Source organism: Euleptes europaea, chromosome 12, assembly GCF_029931775.1.
Source record: "Euleptes europaea isolate rEulEur1 chromosome 12, rEulEur1.hap1, whole genome shotgun sequence".
NCBI lineage: Eukaryota > Metazoa > Chordata > Lepidosauria > Squamata > Sphaerodactylidae > Euleptes > Euleptes europaea.
In genome coordinates this window covers 10,567,415-10,588,913 of record NC_079323.1, presented here as the reverse complement: position 1 = coordinate 10,588,913, position 21,499 = coordinate 10,567,415, and the positions used below count along the sequence as shown (strand labels likewise).

At 46.4% G+C, this 21,499-nt stretch overlaps 1 protein-coding gene across 1 annotated transcript in view; it reads right to left on the bottom strand.

The window, feature by feature from the left end:
* Positions 1 to 578: 578 nt before the first annotated feature.
* Positions 579 to 21,499, bottom strand: part of TYR (tyrosinase) — a 34,474-nt gene continuing 13,553 nt past the window's right edge. Inside the window, exons 3-6 of the mRNA XM_056858561.1 lie at positions 11,193 to 11,340; positions 7,063 to 7,244; positions 5,668 to 5,670; positions 579 to 799 (exon numbers count right to left, since the gene is read on the bottom strand). Coding sequence (XP_056714539.1) covers positions 579 to 799; positions 5,668 to 5,670; positions 7,063 to 7,244; positions 11,193 to 11,340 — 554 coding nt within the window. The remainder of the gene's footprint in view (positions 800 to 5,667; positions 5,671 to 7,062; positions 7,245 to 11,192; positions 11,341 to 21,499) is intronic.

The window sequence follows — 21,499 nt, the reverse complement described above, 5'->3', positions numbered from 1 at the left end:
ATCCTTCCCCAGTCTGTTGCCACGGGAGTTCCCCTACAACCACTGGTTCCTTCCTCATCTCAAACCACAACCTGTGCCGTCCAGAAAAGGAACAGGCGGGAGATCCTGCAGCTGTCGAGCCTGCTGCTTCATTTTGAACTTTCCACCCGAATCTTCAGGTATTATCCCGGCTACGCTATTCAGAATCGCCAATTGAAAGAGTGGAGGGAAAACCCATTGACCAACCTTCAGACACAGCAATTGTGGGCACAAGAGAATGGCTAATGTCGGTTCAGGGGTCTCTAGTAGGGTTGCCAGCTCCGGGTTGGGAAATACCTGGAGGTTTTGGGGGCGGAGCCGGAGGAGGGCGGGGTTTGGGGAAGGGAGGGAGTTCCATGCCTTTGAGTCCAATTGCCAAAGCGGCCATTTTCTCCAGGGGAACTGATCCCTATCGGCTGGAGATCAGTTGTAATAGCAGGAGATCTTCAGCTAGGACCTGGAGGTTGGCAACCCTAGGCTCTCTCCGGCTGTAAATGTACCTGAACTCCAGTTAGCACCTTAGAAGCACCGAGGGATGGAGACTGGGCCTCGGGCAGCAGTTATAAGTGTGATTGGTAGGTCACGTGCTGATAATCGTCACTCTCCATCAGCAGCGGCTGGGTCTCCTCTAAAATCTTTTCCTTCTTCCGGCATCCCAGAGCCGTACATCCGGCTATCAGCGCGGTGATGATGCCGCCTAACACGGCTGCCCCAACCAGCCAGGGCCAGATCTGACGGGCTTGTTCCCAGTAAGGCACGAACAAAGTCTGGAAAGGATCGCCTGCAAAGAAAGACAGAAAGGGAGAAAGACCCTCATTTTAACATCATGTAATAGACAAAGAGCCCCGTGGCGCAGAGAGGTAAGCTGCAGTACTGCAGTCCAAGCTATGCTCACGACCTGAGTTCGATCCCGACGGAAGTGGGTTTCAGGTAGCCGGCTCAAGGTTGACTCAGCCTTCCATCTTTCCGAGGTTGGTCAAATGAGTACCCAGCTTGCTGGGGGCAAATGTAGACAACTGGGGAAGGCAATGGCAAACCACCCCCAAAACACAGTCTGCCTAATAAACATTGGAATGTGACGTCACCCCATGGGTCAGTAATGACCCGGTGCTTGCCCCGGGGACTACCTTAACCTTTAATAGATGACAATTTGGTGCTGGAACATTGAAAAGCGACGTGGGAGAAGATGGACCCTGTCACAGCGACACCTGGTGTTCTTTCAAACTCAAAAAAGGCTTTGAACTCATGCATCAAGGCCAGGATGAGCATTTGCAAATGGACTGTTGGTCTGGAGTTTAGAGAATGCGGGGCCAACATAATGCCGGCACTCTTACTGGGACTGTTACTTCCTCGGTGATGGTCACATTGGCCTTTTATGCAGGGACGTTTCCCCGCGGTCACCCCTACCAACTGCTTCGGGGCTTCCTTTTGATTATGCATGCCTTTTCCATCTGTCAGAGGTCGCCTCGCTCTCCCCGCACCTTTTGCCTGCATTTTCCAGATTCTGGCTAAAAAAGCATCTGGAAAACATGGGCAAAATGTGTGGGGAGAGCGAGGTGACCTCTGACTGGTAGAAAAGGCATGCATAATCAAAAGGAAGCCCCAAAGCAGCCAGCGGGAGTCACCGCAGGGCAACATCCCTGCATAAAAGGCCACCGTCTCCTATAGCTTTACCTCATGAGAACATGAGAGCCTGCTGAATCAAACAAAGCACCCAACATAGGGCTGCCAGGTCCTTCCTGGCCTCTGGCAGGGGATGTGGGCATAGGGTGGCCAGATCCAACTTGGGAAACTCCTGGAGATTTGGGGATGGAGCCTGGGGAGGACAGGGACCTCAGTGGGGTACACTGCCATACAGCCCACACTCCAAAGCATCCATTTCCTCTAGCGGAACGGATCTCTGTAGTCTGGAGATGAGATGTAATTCCGGAGGATCCCCAGGTCCCACCTGGAGGCTGGCATACCTAAATCCTGTTTACCACATTGGCCAATCAGGTTGCAAGCAGAGTTGCGGTGGCCCAAATCTGCCCCTGCTTTATGCCCTCCAGCATTCATATGTGTACATGATATACCCATTCAGCCACTGGTACTACAAGCCACTTACAAGCCTCTTATCGAGGAATTTGTCCAATGTCTTTTTAAAGCCATCTAAGCTAGAGGCCATCGCTACATCCCTATTCAGTTTTTTCCACGCATTCATTGTGGATCTCTCCAGGATCAGAGGAGCATGCCTATTATATTAGGTGCTGTGGAACAGAGGCAGGATGGTGCTGCTGCAGTCGTCTCGTTTGTGGGCTTCCTAGAGGCCCCTGGTTGGCCACTGTGTGAACAGTCTGCTGGACTTGATGGGCCTTGGTCTGATCCAGCATAGTCTCTCTTATGTTCTTATGATTATGTGAAAAATTACTTCCTTCTGTCTACTGCTCGCCAACTTTGGGATGGGTCACCCGCATTGGGGGAGAGGAAGAAAACATTCTCCCTAACCACTTTCTCCGTGCCACGCAGAATTTTGTAAACCTCTGGCACATCTTTCTAATACTCCTTGCCCTGTAAGAATCCTTTCCTAAGATGAAACATTTCTAAACTTCACCTTGTACCAACCGGCCAGGAGGAGGAGACTTTCTGAAGCCCCTTATTTCTGAACTCTAGGAAGGAGATAGCAGACAGACCTTTAGAGGAAGGGGACTGGAGGAATACCAGCAGAATGACTAAAACTGTCATGACCATTCTTCAGGAGGGGCTGTGGCTTAGTGAGTAGTAGAGTGAGTGGTAGAGCATCTGCTTGGCATGCAGAGGGTCCCAGGTTCAATCCCCAGCATCTTCAGTTAAAGGGACTAGGCAAGTAGGTGATGTGAAAGACTTCTGCCTGAGACCCTGGAAAGCCATGGAGAGGGGCCGTGGCTCAGTGGTAGAGCCTCTACTTGGCATGCAGAAGGTCCCAGGTTCAATCCCAGGCATCTCCAGTTAAAGGGACTAGGCAAGTAGCCCTGGAGAGCCGCTGCCAGTCTGAGTAGACAATACTGACTTTGATGGACCAAGGGTCTGATTCAGTATAAGGCAGCTTCATGGGTTCATGTGACTTTCAGTCCAGTTTCAATGCACTTTGGAAGGGGATCTTACTGTGCAAAATGGCAAAATTCACTTGCAAAAGATCGCTAGAGTGCACTGGAAGCAGAATGAAATTGCATTATTCAGTGTGTGTGAAAGCACCCTAAATAAGCACAAAAGGATTTATTCTTCAGGCATGCTCAGATCCCGCAACTTTTTTTCACCATTTCCACCCTCCATTAAATATCCGCATCGGCACTAATCTTAGATGCCTTCCCCGCAGATCCTCTCCAATCTCTTCGGAGCTCCCCAGCTGACAATTACCTGCTTCAAAAGGCTTGGAAGTAGGAAACGTTAATTATTATTTTTTTTAAAAAAAGAATACGCTGTTTTCGGCTATTAATTGAGTCAGTGCTGAGAATGCTAGGAGTAACCTGCACAGTGTTTTTTGCATGAAGGGGACTTTCCCCTCCCCTGTGCGTTTCAATTATTTTCCTCTCCCCTGTAGCCTGAGAAAATTCCTGTGGCTAAATTTAATCTGTTTCTTGTAATCGGATGTTTTCAGTCTTGTTTTCCCTTGCCGCGCATTTTAGGAAGTTAAAAATCTGTTGGCCCCACACCAAGAGGACATTTTCTCATGCACATAGGGTGGCCAACCTCCAGGTGGTAATCTCCTGGGATTACAACTGATCTCCAGGCGACGGAAATCAGTTCCCGTGGAGAAAATGGCCACTTCGGAAAATGAACTCTATGGCATTATACCCCATTTAAGTCCCTTCCCTTCCCAAACCCCACCCTCCTCAAGCTCCACCCCCCATATCTCCTGGTATTGGCCAACTTGGAGTTGACAACCCTAACCATCATTCTTCTTGACAGCCAATCAGTCAGCCATCAACATCATACATCTGATCGTCAAGCATCCTCCCCCCAATTGTTTAACTTGCTTCAATGAAGACATGCCAGGAAGTAATGTGGGAAGGGCCGTAGTTCAGTGGTAGAGCATCTGCTTGGCATGCAGAAGGTCCCAGGTTCAATTCCTGGCATCTCCAGTTAAAGGGACTAGGCAAATAGGGGACGGGAAAGATCTCTCTGCTTGAGACTCCAGAGAGCCGCTGCCGGTCTTAGTAGACAATACTGACTTTGATGGACCAAAGGTCTGATTCTGGGCAACAAAGATGGTGAAGGGTCTGGAGAACAAGTCCTATGAGGAAAGGTTGAAGGAGCTGGGTATGTTTAGCCTGAAGAGGAGAAGGCTGAGAGGGGATATGATAACCATCTTCAAGTACTTGAAGGGCTGTCATATAGAGGAGGGTGCTGAGTTGTTTTCTGTTGCCTCAGAAGGTCGGACCAGAACCAACGGGTTGAAATTAAATCAAGAGTTTCCGTCTAGACACTAGGAAGAATTTTCTAACAGACCGGTTCCTCAGTGGAATAGGCTTCCTTGGGAGGTGGTGAACGCTCCTTCTCTGGAGGTTTTTAAGAATAGGTTGGATGGACTTCTGTCAGCAATGCTGATTCTATGACCTTAAGCAGATGATGAGAGGGAGGGCATCTTGGCCATCTTCTGGGCATGGAGTGGGGGGTCACTGGGGAGGTAGTTGTGAGTTTCCTGCATTGTGCAGGGGGTTGGACTAGATGACCCTGGTGGTCCCTTCCAACTCTATGATTCTATGATTAAGTAGAAGGCAACTTCAATGTTTATTTTTTTCTCCAGAGGGTAGCTTTGTTGACCTTCAGTAGAACAGTTAGATTCGAGTCTAGTCGCACTTTGGAGACCAACAACATTTTTGGAGGTATAAGCTTCAAAGGGAGTTTTGACTCCCAAAAGCTTATACCCCCGCCCCCCAAAAAAAATCTTTTTGGTCTCTAAGGAGCTGCTGGACTCAAATCTCTCTTCCTCCTTCCTCCTTGCTCCTTTAGGGTTATGGTTGCCAGGTCCCTCTTCGCCACCGGCAGGAGATTTTTGTGGTGTAGCCTGAGGAGGGTGGGGTTTGGGAGGGGAGGGACTTCGATGCCATAGAGTCCAATTGCCAAAGTGGCCATTTTCTCCAGCGGAACTGATCTCTATGGGCTGGAGATCAGTTGAAATAGCAGGAGATCTCCAGCTAGTACCTGGAGGTTAAGGAATCAAAACTGACCTTGTGCTAAAGTAATAGTTACCAAAAAAAGCAAAACAAGGACTGATGGCTAACTGGTAAGTATATTATCCACCAAACTGATGAAACAATAAGGCAATAATGTGTGCAATTACAAACATGAAACTTGTAAGTCCAGAAATAAAACGTCCAGGATTTTTAGGACCATAGCCCAAACAGAGTGCTAACCATTTGTAGTGCAATCCTATGCTGGTGTGCTGATGTTTACCCGAGCTGTGCATTCCTGAACTAAGATGCCCAATCTCGCTGTAATTTGAGATAAAGGCTGGATCACGGAACTGTGATCAAAGCTGTTAATCCCCAAGATGGGAACCCGGTACAAATCCCATTTCGCCGATGCTTTATCTATCAGGAATTCTCAGTTAGAATCATAGAATTGTAGAGTTGGAAGGGACCACTAGGGTCATCTAGACCAACCCCCTGCACAATGCAGGAAATTAACAACTATCTCCCCCCCACACATCCCCGTGACCCCAACCCTCCCCTCACCATGCAGGATCCCACAATCAAAGCACTCCCGACAGATGGCCATCCAGCCTCTGCTTAAAGACCTCCAAAGATGGGGACTCCACCACCCTCTGAGGCAGCGCATTCCACCATCGAACAGCCCTCACCGTCAGGAAGTTCTTCCTAATGTTTAGGTGGAATTGCTTTTCTATTAGTTTAAATCCATTACTCCGTGTCCTAATCTCTGGAGCAACAGAGAACAAGCTAGTTCCCTCATCAACATGACATCCCTTCAAATATTTAAACATGGCTATCATGTCTCCCCTCAACCTTCTCTTCTCCAAACAAAACAAACCCAACTCCCTAAATCTCTCCTCATAGGGCATGGATTCCAGACCTTTGACCAGTCTGGTCGCTCTCTTCTGGACACTTGCAATAGATGGACAGTTGCAATAGATGAACGTCTATCATATTACAGAGTGAAACTTCACAATAATTCAAGTGGAGGGCTAGTAGCCGTCAGTGCTTGTTTTGCATTTTTGGTAATTACCTGGAGGTTGGCAATCCTATTCAGGGTGAAAACTCACATTGGGAGATAACGTAGTCCTAAACAGAGCCCTGACCTGGATAGCCCAGGATAGTCCTATCTCATCAGATTTTGGAAGCTAAGAAGGGTCGGCCCTGGCTAGTACTTGAACAGGAGACCAACAGGGAAGTCCAGAGTTGCTATACAGAGGCAGGCAGTGGCAAACCATCTCCGAACATCTCTTCCCTTGAAAACCTTGTGGGGTTGCCATAAGTCGGCCGCGACTTGACAGCGCCAGAGTTAGACGCTGTTAAACCCATTGTTTTAAATGGCTTTAGAAAGGTCAAAACTCTGCTTAGGTTTCATGAGATTCATGGAAATTCAGTGTCATGGGGAGTTTGATTTTATCTCTCAGGCCTTCACAGTTACAGTTTTGTTTTACATGAGACAAATAGTTAAATTATCCCCTCTAGGCAGTTTTGGACTTTCAACCCTTCAGTTCTCCGTGCTGTGATTTCTAAGATTCCACATATGTAGAGGCAGCTGTCTGAAAACATGACTTCTGTGTTCCTAATTGGATCCTAAATAGAGATCTGACTAGGGTTGCCAACCTCCAGATCCTAAGTATACAATATGTCTGTGAGAACATCCAGTTACTAGCTGGAGATCTCCAGCTATTACAACTGATCTCCAACCAATAGAGATCAGTCCACCTGGAGAAAATGGCTGCTATGGCAATTGGACTCTATGGCATTGAAGTCCCTCCCCACCCCAAACCTCTTCAGGCTCCGCCCCAAAACTTCCCACCGATGGCGAAGAGGGACTTGGCGACCCTAGATCTGACACACAGGATAATTTCTGCATTACCTGGATTTGCTAGATATTCATAATCGTAGCCCAGTTCTTGAGATGAAATGAAGAATTCTCCGATCCTGTAGAGAGGAATGAAGGGGACCATATAGTTTTCCCGGTTGTGTCCAATGGGGGCATTGGCTGCAGGGTAAACCTCCCGGGCGGGTTGGTGTCTTCTGAGCCACTGCTCAAAGATGCTGCAAAAAGAGGCATTTGTGTTAGCAATCATTGCTAATAAGCAAGGAACTTTTTGCCGGGAGTCTGGATTGAATCTCTCAGGAGGGTTTTTGCTCTTGTAGGGCAGTTGGCTTCATTCAAAGCTGTATGCTGACAAGAGGAGGAGGAAGAGGAAGAGGAAGAGGAAGAGTTGGTTTTTGTATGCTTACTTTCTCTACCACTTAAGGAAGAATCAAACCAACTTACAATCACCTCCTCCTCTCCCCACAACAGACACCCTGTGAGGTAGGTGGGGCTGAGAGAGCTCTAACAGAGCTGTGACTAACCCAAGGTCAGCCAGCTGGTTTCATGTGTAGGAGTGGGGAAACAAATCCAGTTCACCAGATTAGCATCCACCGCTCATGTGGAGGACTCGGAACAGACGTGATTCTGCGGTTTCCACTTCATGGAGGATCCTGGAAGCTGCTATTACAAGTCCAAGGGTGGAACAGTTCATTCTCAACGGGGCAGTGAAATGCAGAAGTAGCCTGGGTTGGGGTTTTGCAACGACGGCTCTTCCTGAGCTCACACGGAGAGCAAAAGAGAAGCTTCGCCCAGATTTCTCTCCTCAGAATTTAAGCAAGACGAGGGTAACCTTTCTCAAAATAAAAGCGTTAATCACTTCTAAAGCGGCAGAAGGGCATCCAACAGCATGCTCTGTAATTACCTTGAACATAATCAGGGTGAAAGACCTGAACACAGTCTAAAATCACACGGGCCGAAGAGCGCTTGTTCAGAGATTAGCAGACCAAGGGGTGGCACTCATAATAATTTATCAGTATTTTCACAAAGTTTGGGTAAAGTGTGTAGTCTAAGCTTTTTTTAAAAAAATTAATCACTTTTTTAACGAGAAGCAAATTGAACAAGATAACTTTTCTGCAAGCCACATGTTGGCCTGACCTGGACAGCCCAGACGAGCCCGATCTCATCAAGATCTTGGTTTGGGGATATTTGGTTAATATAGCAGAGTTTGCCCAGTCATAGAAGCGTGATATTGAGTACAGTAAATAAATCTTCCAAGAAGTCTATTGCGGAAAGTAAAGCCCACATGTATTCAAGGAGATTCCGTTCACATTCGGGCTGCAGTCAAAAAGAAGAGAGAGAAGCCTAATCTACAGAGGACTTTTCCTAGCACAAGTGGCCAGCTGATCCGGCACCATGTGTATGTAAGTACGAGGCATTTTTTCTACAGGAGAGACCTGTAGATATGTGTGACTCCATGAAAAGCCATGAAGAACAAAGCCATGGGAAGAACAAATGGACACACAGGGAGAGGAGGGTCAGAGGGCAGCTCCCAGGTTCAGACAAAGAGAGGACCATCCCATTCAAGGAAATAGCACATATATACACTTACTGTGCATTCCTGATGGGGGGGGGCATAGCCGCTTAGGCACAGACGCCGGATCCAGGAAGCGAAGGAGCAACGTGAGCCTCTCATACCCTTTCAGATTTAAATTGTCACTAAAGTGTAACTTGTTTGACTGCTACCCAGTTTTATAGTTTTTCCCCCCTTTGTAACGGTCTTTGGCCCTATGCAATAAAACTGGACTTGAATTTGAACTTGAATGGGAACTGATTAACCCCACTCAAGAGGCTTTCTGAAAACCAGGTTTTTTTTTAATTTATAGGCATAAAACCTTCCACTGAAAGGAGAGCCAGCGTGGCGTAGTGGTTAAGAGTGGTAGTTTGGAGAGGTGGACTCTAATCTGGAGAACCAAGTTTGATTCCCACTCCTCCATATGAGCGGCAGAGGCTAATCTGGTGAACCGGGTTAGTTTCCCCACTCCTACACACAAAGCCAGCTGGGTGACCTTGGGCTAGTCACAGCTCTCTCAGCCCCACCTACCTCACAGGTTGTGGGGAGGGGAAGGGAAGGTGATTGTAAGCCGGTTTTAGTCTCCCTTAAGTGGTAGAGAAAGTCAGCATATAAAAACCAACTCTTCTTCTTCTTCTTCAGCCAGCAAAGTACAGAACGATCTGGACCCCGAGCTGACAAACAGTTCAAGCAACGGAGAAAATGTTATAGATTTACTGTAAGTGTGGGCGTCAGGCCGGAGTTAATGGCTGCCTCTTGACCTGCCTTTGTCTGTCAGGACTACCATGGATTGGAACTATATTTCATGCCGTTCCGTAGCATATCATTTGGAGCAAATTTCGTCATCGGAGGGGGAGGCGAGGGCCGCAAAGCAGCTTGAGGCTCGCAGCGTGAATACCAAACGATAAAGGTAATACTAATAATAATATTTGGCATGCACGCAGAGCCTTTCAAGTCCCAAATGGCTGTATGAATATTAATCAATCTTCCAGCTCAAAATGGATCACCTCATGTATGGGTGAAACGTGGTGGTAGGTCTCTGCTCCCTCAACCTGATTGGCTCAGGCGCTCCAGAAGCAGGGGGTGTTTAGTCCTAGAAGGGCAAAATATGCCTGTCCTCCCCATGTCACTGCTCCATAGCAGTGCCCACACTTACTTCCTGCAAATATTGCTGTTATTCAGAAACTGTAACCATTTAGATGTACTTTTCGGTGATTCTCTCCCTCTGCCACTCAGATGCTGCGGTCACAGGTTACTTATTAGGCCAATGTCAGGGGTTGGAATTAAAAAATAACCTCATGCTGAAAATCCAAAGGTACTACAACCATAAGCTGCACTGATGGCTAAACATTAACAATTATGCAATACAATATCTTTTATGATTGTAATGTATATGACCAAGCTATATATAAACATGTACAATATATACAGGTGTCTCAGAACGTTTTCATTTCTAGAATAGCCCTGACCTGAATGGTCCAGGCTAGCCTGATCTCGTCAGATCTCAGAAGCTAAGCAGGGTCAGCCCTTGTTAGTATTTGGATGGGAGATTACCAAGGAATACCAGGGTTGCTGTGCAGAGGAAGGCACTGGCAAGCCACCTCTGTTAGTCTCTTGCCATGAAAACCCCAGTAAGGGGTCGCCATAAGTTGGCTGCGACTTCACGGCACTTTACACACACACACACATTTTCACATAGTCTTCACTATAGTGACATCTACTGGCAAATTACAAGTATTGCAAGCATTATAGTACAACTTTAAAAAACGAACCTTTGTTCTAATCTAAGCAAGCAGCCACAGAAAGATTGTCACAAGTATTGATTGTGTAAACTCACAGTCATGCTCTTGTAGTACAGCTCCATGGATTTGGGACAAGAGTACCTTTCACACCCTTCGTTTAATAATTGGGCTATGAGGTTACACTATAGAACTCCGGGGGAACAGGAACATTCAGAGTGCTGTTGAAGAACTAAATGATTATCGTTAATTAAACATGAGAAAGGACCAACATTTTCCTATGAGAAGGAAAAATGGGAGGAGCCTAAAGAGGCCAGGGTGGCTCCATAAACAGCTTTTTAAAGAGCTGAGAAATAAAAAAAAAAAGACTCATTTAGGAAGTGGAAGGAGGGCCTTATAACCAAAGAGGAATATAAACAAATAACTAGTGCTTATAGTGAGAGTGTTAGGAAAGCTAAAGCTCAGTATGAGCTTAGGCTAACGAGAGATGCTAAACAGAACAATAAACGGTTCTTTTCCTATGTACAGAGTAAGAATAAGAACAAGGACAAGATAAGCCCATTGTGGAAACCGGAAAGGGAAATTGTAACAGGAGATGAAGAGAGGGCAGAACTCCTCAATTTTTACTTTTCCTTAGTCTTTTCTTGTGAAGGAAGTGGTGCTCAACATGGCATAAGCAGAACACATGATGAGGGAAGGGAGCTGCAGCCGAGGACTGGCATTGGGGTAGTGCACAAACACCTAGTTTCTTTAAATGAAGCAAAGTCTTCAGGGCCAGATAAATTGGATCTAACGGTATTCTATTATTCCATTATGTGCATTTGAAAATAATCTAGAATCATGGAAGACGTCACTTTTGCAAGCATCAGACCTACCTGTCAACAAAGGTATGGTGCAGTATAAAGATCGGATCGTTGGCTGATCCTTGTACTTGGGACATGGTGCCATTCATGTACATGTGCAAGGCGTTATGCATGCTGCTTTGAGACACATTCGAAATCGCAGTACTTGGACTCGCAAAGCCTGTTGGTAAAAAAAGAAATTGGGTGATAAAAGGCAATAAATACTTAAGAATACTGATTGACATAGGGCTGCATTTAAAGAATGGTTGAAAAGTCAACTGATTGGTCCAGAATGATGAAGAGAGACTTTTCACTGATGCCCTATATAGGAACAATATAGAAGCAATGCTTAAAGCATAGCACTCATTACCACTTAGTTTCCAGATTCAATTAAAGGACTAATTTATATCTTCATAGAATCATAGAGTTTGAACGACCCAAAAGGGTCATCTAGTCCAACCCCTGAACAATGCAGGAAATTCACAACTACCTCCCCAACACTCCCCCAGTGACCCCCAGAAGATGGCCAAGATGCCCTCCCTCTCATGAACTGCCTAAGTTCATAGAATCAGCATTGCTGACAGATGGCCATCTAGCCTCTGCTTAAAAACCTCCAGGGAAGGAGTACTTGCCACCTCCCGAGGAAGCCTGTTCCACTGAGGAACAGCTCTAACTGTTAAAAAATTCTTCTTAATGTCTAGATGGAAACTCTTCTGATTTAATTTCAACCCGTTGGTTCTGGTCTGATCTTCTGGGGCAACAGAAAACAACTCGGCACCCTCCTCTATATGACAACCCTTCAAGTACATGAAGATGGTTATCACATATCCCCTCTCAGTCTCCTCTTCAGGCTAAACATACCTGGCTCCTCAACCTTTCCTCATTGGAGTCTTATAGAGGACAATGCTGTCATCAGCTGAAATGAATCTCCTGGTTAAGAGATAGTCTTTGATGCTGTGGAGCAGTTAGCATCTGATTGGCCATGGTTATGCAATGCTGTCTCCCTTCCTATGCCCTACCCCCAAACCTGCAGATCTTGATGTTTGCTCCCATGGCACCGAGGATTCTAAATTGGTACTGCTTTCAGCCAATGGTCCTGGTTCCTCTGTCCAAGCCCAGGAAAATCCAGGTGCATAAAATGGCCGTGCCAAGGCCTCCATCTTGAAGCTGGTTCGGCTCCCCTGGAGAAAATGGCTGTTTGGAGGGTAGACTCTATGGCATTATATCTTGCTGAGGTCTCTCCCATCCTCCCCAGGCTCCACCCCAGGGTCCAGGAATTTCCAAACTGAGTTAGCAACCCCCGAAATTCCTCAGCCTGAGACCTTGAAGAGCCGCTGCCAGTCAGAGTAGACAATACTGAACTTGATGGACCAATGGCCTGATTCTGTATAAGATAGCTTCATGTGATCTATCTATCTATCTATCTGTCTGTCTGTCTGTCTGTCTATCATCCATCCATCCATCCATCATCCATCCATCCTCCATTCATCCTCCATCTCTCTTTCTCTATTCATCCATCCATCATCCATCCATCCATCCATCCATCCATCCATCCATCCATATAACTTTTCAACTATGAGTGGGCTAAGGTTATTCAGCCCTACAACCAACCTGTCTTCTCCCATAGAACCTCCACCTGCTTAGGGACTCCCCTTCCTAGCCTGAAAATCCACCCCCTCATTTCTTTGCATATTTTGGTCCTTTGGGGGGGCAACCCTACTATTCCTACCTCCTCTCCAGAGGTTGGTTTCTCTGGTCCAGCATCGTGGGAGGAACCCAGTTAGGGTTAAACATACCTTTAACTAGGGATTTGCTTAAAGGAACACAACTGAACACTAGCATCATGCAAAGGTTATTCAGTGAACTTCCACAGAAGAGTTGGAATTTGAACCCGAGCTTCCTGGATTCTAGTTTGACACTATACTGTAGTCATGCAAAATGACTGGCAAATAAAAAAAATAAAAAATAAAAGCAGTATTAAACAGTAGAACAACAGCAGCAGTAAAATGCCCAATAGTTAAAAAAGAAAGAAAGAAAAGTAAACAATAGCTGCAGCATTAAAATTAGTTAAAATGTCAATGGAATCATTGGAACACGGTACAAGGCCTATATGGAAAACAGGCTCACCAGGTGGGATGGGGTTGTCAGTTTCCAGGTGGGCCCTGGAGATCTCCTGGAGTTACAACTGATCACCAGGACTCAGATCAGTTCTTCTGGAGAAAATGGCTGCTTTGAAGGGTGGATTCTATGGCATTATACCCCACTAAGGTCCCTTTCCTCCCCAAACTAGTGTGCTCTCCAGAGGGTCCACCCCCAAATCTCCAGGAATTTTACAACTCAGAGTTGGTAACCCTAAGCTGAAGGAGAAACAAAAAATCACCAGCATCCCTTCAGCCAAATACCTGATAAAAGAAACCTATTGACCTGCTGCCGAGACCTTAACAGACTTGGCGCCAGGCAAATAGCTGTGATGACAGAGTTTCGCAACCGGTAGGAACTTGGCACGGGTCTGAAGCCGGCTGTAATTGACAATTTCATATTCTTTTGTGGGAGAGCAGCTATACATGCTTCCTGCATTTGCAGAGAATGAGACATGATTTCCCGTGAGTTACTCTGGCACATTAAGACCCGCCGTTGTGAACTGCTGTACCAGCGTAAAGCAGCATGTTACCCATGTGAAACATTTTTTTCTAACAGTTAGAGCGGTCCCTCAGTGGAACAGGCTTCCTCGGGAGGTGGTGAGCTTTCCTTCTCTGGAGGTTTTTAAGAGGAGGTTAGATGGCCATCTATCAGCAATGCTGATTCTATGACCTAGGCAGATGATGAGAGGGAGGGCACCTTGGCCATCTTCTGGGCATGGAGTAGGGGTCACTGGGGGTGTGAAGGGGGAGGTAGTTTGTCATTTCCTGCATTGTGCAGGGGGTTGGATTAGATGACCCTGGTGGTCCCTTCCAACTCAATGATTCTATGATCTTGGAAACAAGTAATACAATACACGGCCAGGGTGGCATAGAGGTTAGGGACTCCCATAACTGGACTAGGTTATGGGAGACCCAGGTTCGAATCCCTGCTCTGCCATGAATAGGGTTGCCAAACTCCAGGTGGTACCTGGACATCTCCCGCTATAACAATTGATCTCCTGGGAGCCAAGATCAGTTTCCCCAGAGAAAATCTCCTGGTATTTCCCAACCCAGAGCTGGCAGTCCTAGCCATTAAACTTGCTGGGTGAGCTTGGGCCTGTCGCTCTCAGCCTAGCCTACCTCACAGGATTATTGTCAGCATTGTTCTGTTGTCAGAGGGGCTCAGTGGTAGAGCCTCTGCTTGGCCCGCAGAAGGTCCCAGGTTCAACCCCCAGCATCTCCAGTTAAAGGGACTAGGCAAGCAGGTGATGTGAAAGACCTCTGCCTGAGGCCCTGGAGAGCAGCTGTGGGTTGCCAACTTTATTGAGCCTGTGGGCCCTGTGGAGAGGTGGACTCTAATCTGGAGAACCGGGTTTGATTCCCCACTCCTCCATGTGGGCAGCAGACTCTAAAAGGGGAAAATGGATTTGTTTCCCCACTCTTCCACATGAAGCCAGCTGGGTGACCTTGGGTCAGTCACAGTTCTCTCAGGACTCTCCCAGTTCCACCTACCTCACAAGCCTGTTGTGGGGAGGGGGAGGGAAGGTGGTTGTAAGGTAGAGAAAAGCTGGGTATAAAAAACAACTTATTCTTCTACTACTACTAGTACTACTACTACTACTAGCGGTGGAGTCTGATCTGGAGAACTGGATTTGATTCCCCACTCCTCTACATGAGCAGCAGAGGCTAATCTGGTGAACCGGGTTGGTTTCCCCACTCCTCCACATGAAGCCATCTGGGTGACTTCGGGCTAGTCACAGCTCTCTTAGAGCTCTCTCAGCCCCACCTATCTCACATGTTGTCTGTTGTGGGGAAGGGAAAGTGATTGTAAGCCGGTTTGATTCTGCCTTAAGTGGTAGAGAAAGTCAGCATATAAAAACCAACTCTTCTTCTTCTGCTTCTCCTTTGCCTCTGACCCTGCCTCTGACAATATTGATCTTGATAGACCACTGGTCTGGTTCAGGATCAGGGCAGCTTCATGTGTTTATGTGTGTGTTCAACCTCATCCCAGCAAGAAATGGAAGATTGCTCCTTAAGAGCACCCTACACTGGAAGGCCCAGATCTCCCCTCCCCCCAAAAAACAATCTGGAATTGGCCCTGCATGATGTCCAAAAGTAACCACTAAGCACATGATCTGGAGGGCACTGCCAGCATTTTACCGCAATTAATTTTACAGCCGAAATTGTCGGACGCCAAATTGCACCATCGGATTGCGAGCATGCCCGAGATTATATCCTGAAGTCAAGAACTCCGCAAATCAAACGGTTCCCCTTTGGCGATCTTCATTTGTTGTGGAACTGACAGTGCGAGACACATTTAAAAGGTTTCATAAAGACTGTATTTGTATTAATTGGTTGGGGTTACTCGAGGGGCACGGCGAATGCTCCCTACATCATTCTTCGTCTGCATATTTCTCCTTCCTGCTCAAACATCCATGACCCTCCGTCCCCAATAATGTTAAATTGCTTCTTTTGTGGTTGGCTCTCTTTCGAATGACTGCTGGCTCTTTCACACATGCATGCTTTCACTTGTCGCCTGCGACAGCAAATGCTCGGCGAGATCCTAAGCAGGGCTACCCCTTTCTAAGGCCGTTGACTTCAGTGGACTTAGAAAGGGGTGACTCTATTTAGGATTGCCCTGGATGACTTGCAGGCCTGATGAAGCCGTTCCAGGTTTATCGACACAGACAGAACACTTATGCATTTCATCTCAAATACAACTTTTCCCCCCTCCCCCCGCAGGAGTTAGTTTGTGTGTTCATTTACCATTCACCCAATGAATCTTACAGTGCAATCCTAAACAGAGTTACAGGGCATAGAAGGATGTAAATCTGTTTTAAGTTTGCACTGTTAATTATGGAGCAAAATCAGTTTAGAAGCATGTATATCAAATCAGAGAGTCCTGATCAGTATCTTCTGCTTGACGCAAGAAGAAGAGTTGGTTATTTATATGCTGACTTTCTCTACCACTTAAGGAAGAATAAACCCAGTTTACAATCCCCTTCCCTGCCCCTCCTCACCACAGACACCCTGTGAGGTAGGTGGGGCTGAGAAAGCTCTAAGAGAACTGTGACTAGCCCAAGGTCACCCAGCTGGCTTCATGTGCAGGAGTGGGGAAACCAATCTGGTTCACCAGATTATCCTCCGCCTCTCATGTGGAGGAGTGGGGAATCGAACCCGGTTCTCCAGATTAGAGTCTACCTCTCCTAACCACCACTATTAACCACTACACCAATGGTATACCAAAGCACAATCCTACAAACACCTTCCTGGCAGCAAGCCTCTTTGAACAGAACTCAGTAGCCTTATCTCATTGCAGTTTGGAAGGTAAGGTGATCTCCTGACTGGGTATAGCCTAGGCTGGCCCAATCTCATCAGATCTCAGAAGCTAAGGAGTTAGTACTTGGTTAGTACTTGGATGGGAGATCACCAAGGAAGTCCAGCATTACTATTTAGAGGCAGGCAGCAGCCAACCACCTCTGAATGTCTCTGGCCTTGAAAACCTTACGTGGTCACCATGAGTCAGTTGCAACTTGATCTCATACTATTATTATTGTTGTTGCTGTTGTTGTTGGTGTTATTATCGTTGTTATTAGTATTATTAGTATTAGTATTGTTGTTGTTGTTAGGATTCTGAGTAGACTTGATTAGGATTCTTTTCCTAGTTTATCTCATTGACAGTGGACCCTGGAGAAGCTTATCAACAGGGCACACAAGGGAATATACTTCTTCTGAACTGTTGTTTTACTGGCATGCAAATATACGCCCATCGAAGCAAATTGTTCTTCAGTTAAAATCACGATAAACTGCCGAAAGCTGAAATCTGGTGCACGCTTACGTGACTGCAATCCCATTCAACGCCGTGGGCCTTACTCGTGAGTAAACACACATAGTACCTCAAGGGAAGAAGCCTTTTTTAAAAATAAAAATCTTTAAGTAATTGAAGGGAAACCCCACCCCCAATTAAAATATGACTAAGAGGAAAACCAAAAGGAGCAGAAAATTGTATATTACAAATCACACCTTCCTACCTCAATACTGTTTACATAGCAACATCGATGCTTGTATGAACATTCTCTCCTGGATGGTTTCTGTCCTTTAAGAAATTAGTCAGGGTATTTTTCCCCACATCTGGCCTTAATTAAAGCAATTGATCTGCACATAATGATAACCATCCACATTTCCACATTTGCCTACCCCATTCTTCTGCAGATGGCAGTGGATTTCTTTCCCCAGTAACTTTGTTGTTATCCCTCCTTTGCACCTGCTCCTAAATTACCCACCAGATTTGGATCTGATTTCCATACCTAAACTCGCAAATCATTTACAAGTCCGACTTACGGCGTATGACAAAGTGCGCTACTTGTAATCCTGTTTCTTATGCGCTAGATCTCTACCCGTATGATTTCACATTGCCCCCAGATACATAGGCGTCCTCATTATGCAGCTGTCAGTACAATCCTATGTGTGTTTGCCCAGAAGTAAGTCACATTTTTATTCAGTGGGGATTATTTCCAGATAAGGGATCCTCGTGAGCCTTGTGGCGCAGAGTGGTAAGCTGCAGTACTGCAGTCCAAGCTCTGCTCACGACCTAAGTTCAATCCCGATGGAAGTCGGTTTCAGGTAGCCGGCTCAAGGTTGACTCCGCCTTCCATCCTTCCGAGGTCGGTAAAATGAGCACCCAGCTTGCTGGGGGTAAAGTGGAGATGAGGAGGGGAGGGGTATTCATAGCTACTAGTCAAAATGGGTACTAGTCATGATGGAGCAGAGGAGCATGCCTAATATATTAGGTGCTGGGGAACACAGGCAGGATAATGCTGCTGCAGTCATCTTGTTTGTGGGCCTCCTGGCTGGCCACTGTGTGAACAGACGCTGGACTTGATGGGCCTTGGTCTGATCCAGCATTGCCTATCTTATAGTCTTATGATCGGGGAAGGCAATGGCAAACCACCCCGTAAACAGTCTGCCTAGTAAACATGACGTCACCCCATGAATTTCCCAACCTGGATCTTTCCACCCTTCCTTCCCATCCCCTGCCGGTGACTGGGGGGTGGTGGTGGCTAGCAACCCTAATATGTGGGTGGCAAAAACCCGAGGTGGTAAATGTGATGTTACAATTACAAATATATAAATTTTGATAAGGTGCACATATAGATTAAAAGCATAAAACTCCTAATAAAGGCAAAAACTAACACATTCAATATATACAAACATGAACAACTGTGATGCACAATCTTTCATTGACCAATATGAGTTCCAAAAAGGACCAGACGCATTTCAGCCTGGAAAGGCCTTCCTCAGTGGTCAGTATAAAATTATAACTTATCACACATCCTAATAATACAATCATATCATAATGGGCAGTAAGAAATATCTAAAAGCCCTTCTAGTACACTGAAGCTCCCTGTAAATTTCTTAACTTCTTATATGTTAAAACCTAGCTTCACTGTCTCACCTTCTGTTGTATGCCGGGCTCTTAAGGGTGTGGATGCATCAAGCAGTGTATAAGGTCAAATGGTGATGTTACCCCATGGGTCAGTAATGATCTGGTGCTTGCACAGCGTGGTGTAGTGGCTAAGAGAGATAGTTTGGAGTGGTGGACTCCGATCTGGAGAACCGGATTCGATTCCCCACTCCTCCACCTGAGTGGCGGACGCTAATGTGGTGAACTGGATTTGTTTCCCACTCCTACACATGAAGCCAGGTGGGCTTCATGTGTAGCCACCTTGAAGCTCATGAAGCCACCTTGGGCTCATGTGTTCATGTGACTATAAGGAAGCTCCGTGTGTTCACGAGAAGTCTGACTATGGAGAAAAAGAAAAGGAGGTAGAGAGAAGAATAATCAGTGTAAAAGTGAAGCTAGAGTTCGCAGTATTTGGCAGGGGCGGCAATCTGACAGCATTTGGAGAGAGATTTGTGCTGAACAATATGACAGACAGAAGGTAGGCGTCTTTTTGAACACTGCGGGGCCTCGAGCACGCGATGCTCCTAATAGCATGCAGCCGAGCAGACCTAAGACAGTGAGCCTGGATAACTAACGGTGCTGAACGTTTGAGGAATGCTTTACCCGAACGACGGCAGATGTGTTAGAAGACAAAGATTTCATTTCAGGACTCTTTAGGAAAAGTGTGTTATTTAAGGATATCTCAGTTGAAAGAAACAGGCAGCCCATCCTGAGTCCATTGCAGAATCAGATTTTCCAGACAGATTTTTCCAGATCAAGAATATTAATTATTTATTCTTGATTTACAAATTTATGTCCTGCCTTTCTGCCCTCACGAGGGCCACCAAGGTGGTAAACAATTTAAAATGTACATAATAAAATCCCATTTTAAAACCATTGAAACCAGCCCCCGTCAAACCACACATTGGCCTTTTATTCAGGGCTGTTTCCCTCACGGTCACTCTTTCGATGACTTCGGGTCTTCGTTTCGATTATGCATGCCATTTCCGACCGTCAGAGGTGGCCTCGATCTCCCCTTGCATTTCTGCACGTTTTGCCCACGTTTTCAAATTTGTGATAAAACAGGTCCCTGAAAACACAGGCAAAATGTGGGGAAACACAAGGGGAGAGCAAGGTGACCTCTGACGGTTGGAAATGGCATGCATAATCCAAACAAAGACCCGAAGTCATTGGCTGAGTGACGGCGAGGGAAACAGCCACACATAAAAGGCTATCATTAAAACAAATTAAAAACCGAGTCAAAATATGTACAAAGACATAACAACAGCAGCTACAATGTTGGTCAAGAAGGAAGGATCATGGAGGGAATGCCAAAAGACACACAAAAGTCTTCACCTGCTGGTGAAGGTGGTGGAGGATGGCAGCGGAAGGGGACAGACAAGTCTCCCTGGGAAAAGACTTCCAGAGCTCTGGTGCCATGACCAAGAAGGCCCTTGGCCCATTTTGGTGTCAGAACATCCATCTCCACCAGCACATGGATTGAACCCAGTGGATCTGGGCAACTCCCCATGTGACCCAGCCTGCATGCATCTAGTCATCGTTGTAGGATGTGTGTACAGGACACATCCAGAGATCTTCTGTATTGTGCTGACAGAACAGCATCTAGGGTTGCTGGGTCCCTCTTGCCAGGTTCCTCTTACCGGGTTTGGGGAGGGGAGGGACTTCAATGCCATAGAGTCCAATTGCCAAAGCGGCCATTTTCTCCAAGGGAACTGATCTCTATCGGCTGGAGATCAGTTGTAATAGCAGGAGATCTCCTGCTAGAACCTGGAGGCTGTCGACCCTAAGAGAGACCTGGCAACCCTAATTGGGGAACTTTCACGCCACGACGGTCACATGCTCCCAATTGGTTGGCATCTCATGAGCTGATGTGAAACATATAAATAAGTCTCCTCAGCTGGAAAAACGTAAAGCCGTCATGGCCTGTAGACAGTTCTCGTTCCTTTGTGGTTCAGGGTGGGTTTTGATCCAGGGAAGATAAGCCTCCTTAAGAGGATCAGAAAACTTGAGTATAATGGAAAGCTGGAATGCAAATGGGTCTCTTTCCTTTGTTAAAATGGAGTTTTAAGTATCAGTATTGCTGTGCCATATTTTAAATCCCTGCCGGCTAGGCACTGGGTCAAACCTGTTTTCCGTTATCCTCCACACACAGGGCATAAGCCCCATTAGTTGCATGGCTCTTTCGGAGCCAGATGCTTAGGATCATTTTCATATGGATTCCGCTGCAAACCCCTTTCTTTGTCCCCCCCCCCCATGTTGTTTCTGATAGCCTGCCCTGCTCATAAGAACATAAGGACATATTCATGGAGGAGAGGGCTATTCATGGCTACTAGTAAAAATGGACACGAGTCGTGATGCATACCTATTCTCTCCAGGATCAGAGGAGCATCGGTGGGAGGTTTTTGGGGTGGAGTCTGAGGAGGGCGGGGTTTGGGGAGGGAAGGGACTTCAATGCCATAGACTCCAATTGCCAAAGACTAGGGAACTGTCCAGGGGAACTGATCTCTGTCGCCTGGAGTTCAGTCATAATAGCAAGAGATCTCCAGCCACCACCTGGAGGTTATCAAAACCAATATAAGCATGCTGTAATATGTTGTTGACTATCAAAAGCAAACAGCAATTATGACTCTAATCAAAGGTAAATATTTCTAAAAGAACAGTACTTTAATCCCTGGAGATTTTTGGGTGGAGTCCGCGGAGAGCAGGATCGAGGGAGGGGGAGGGACCTCAGTGAGGTGTAGGGTTGCCAACCTCCA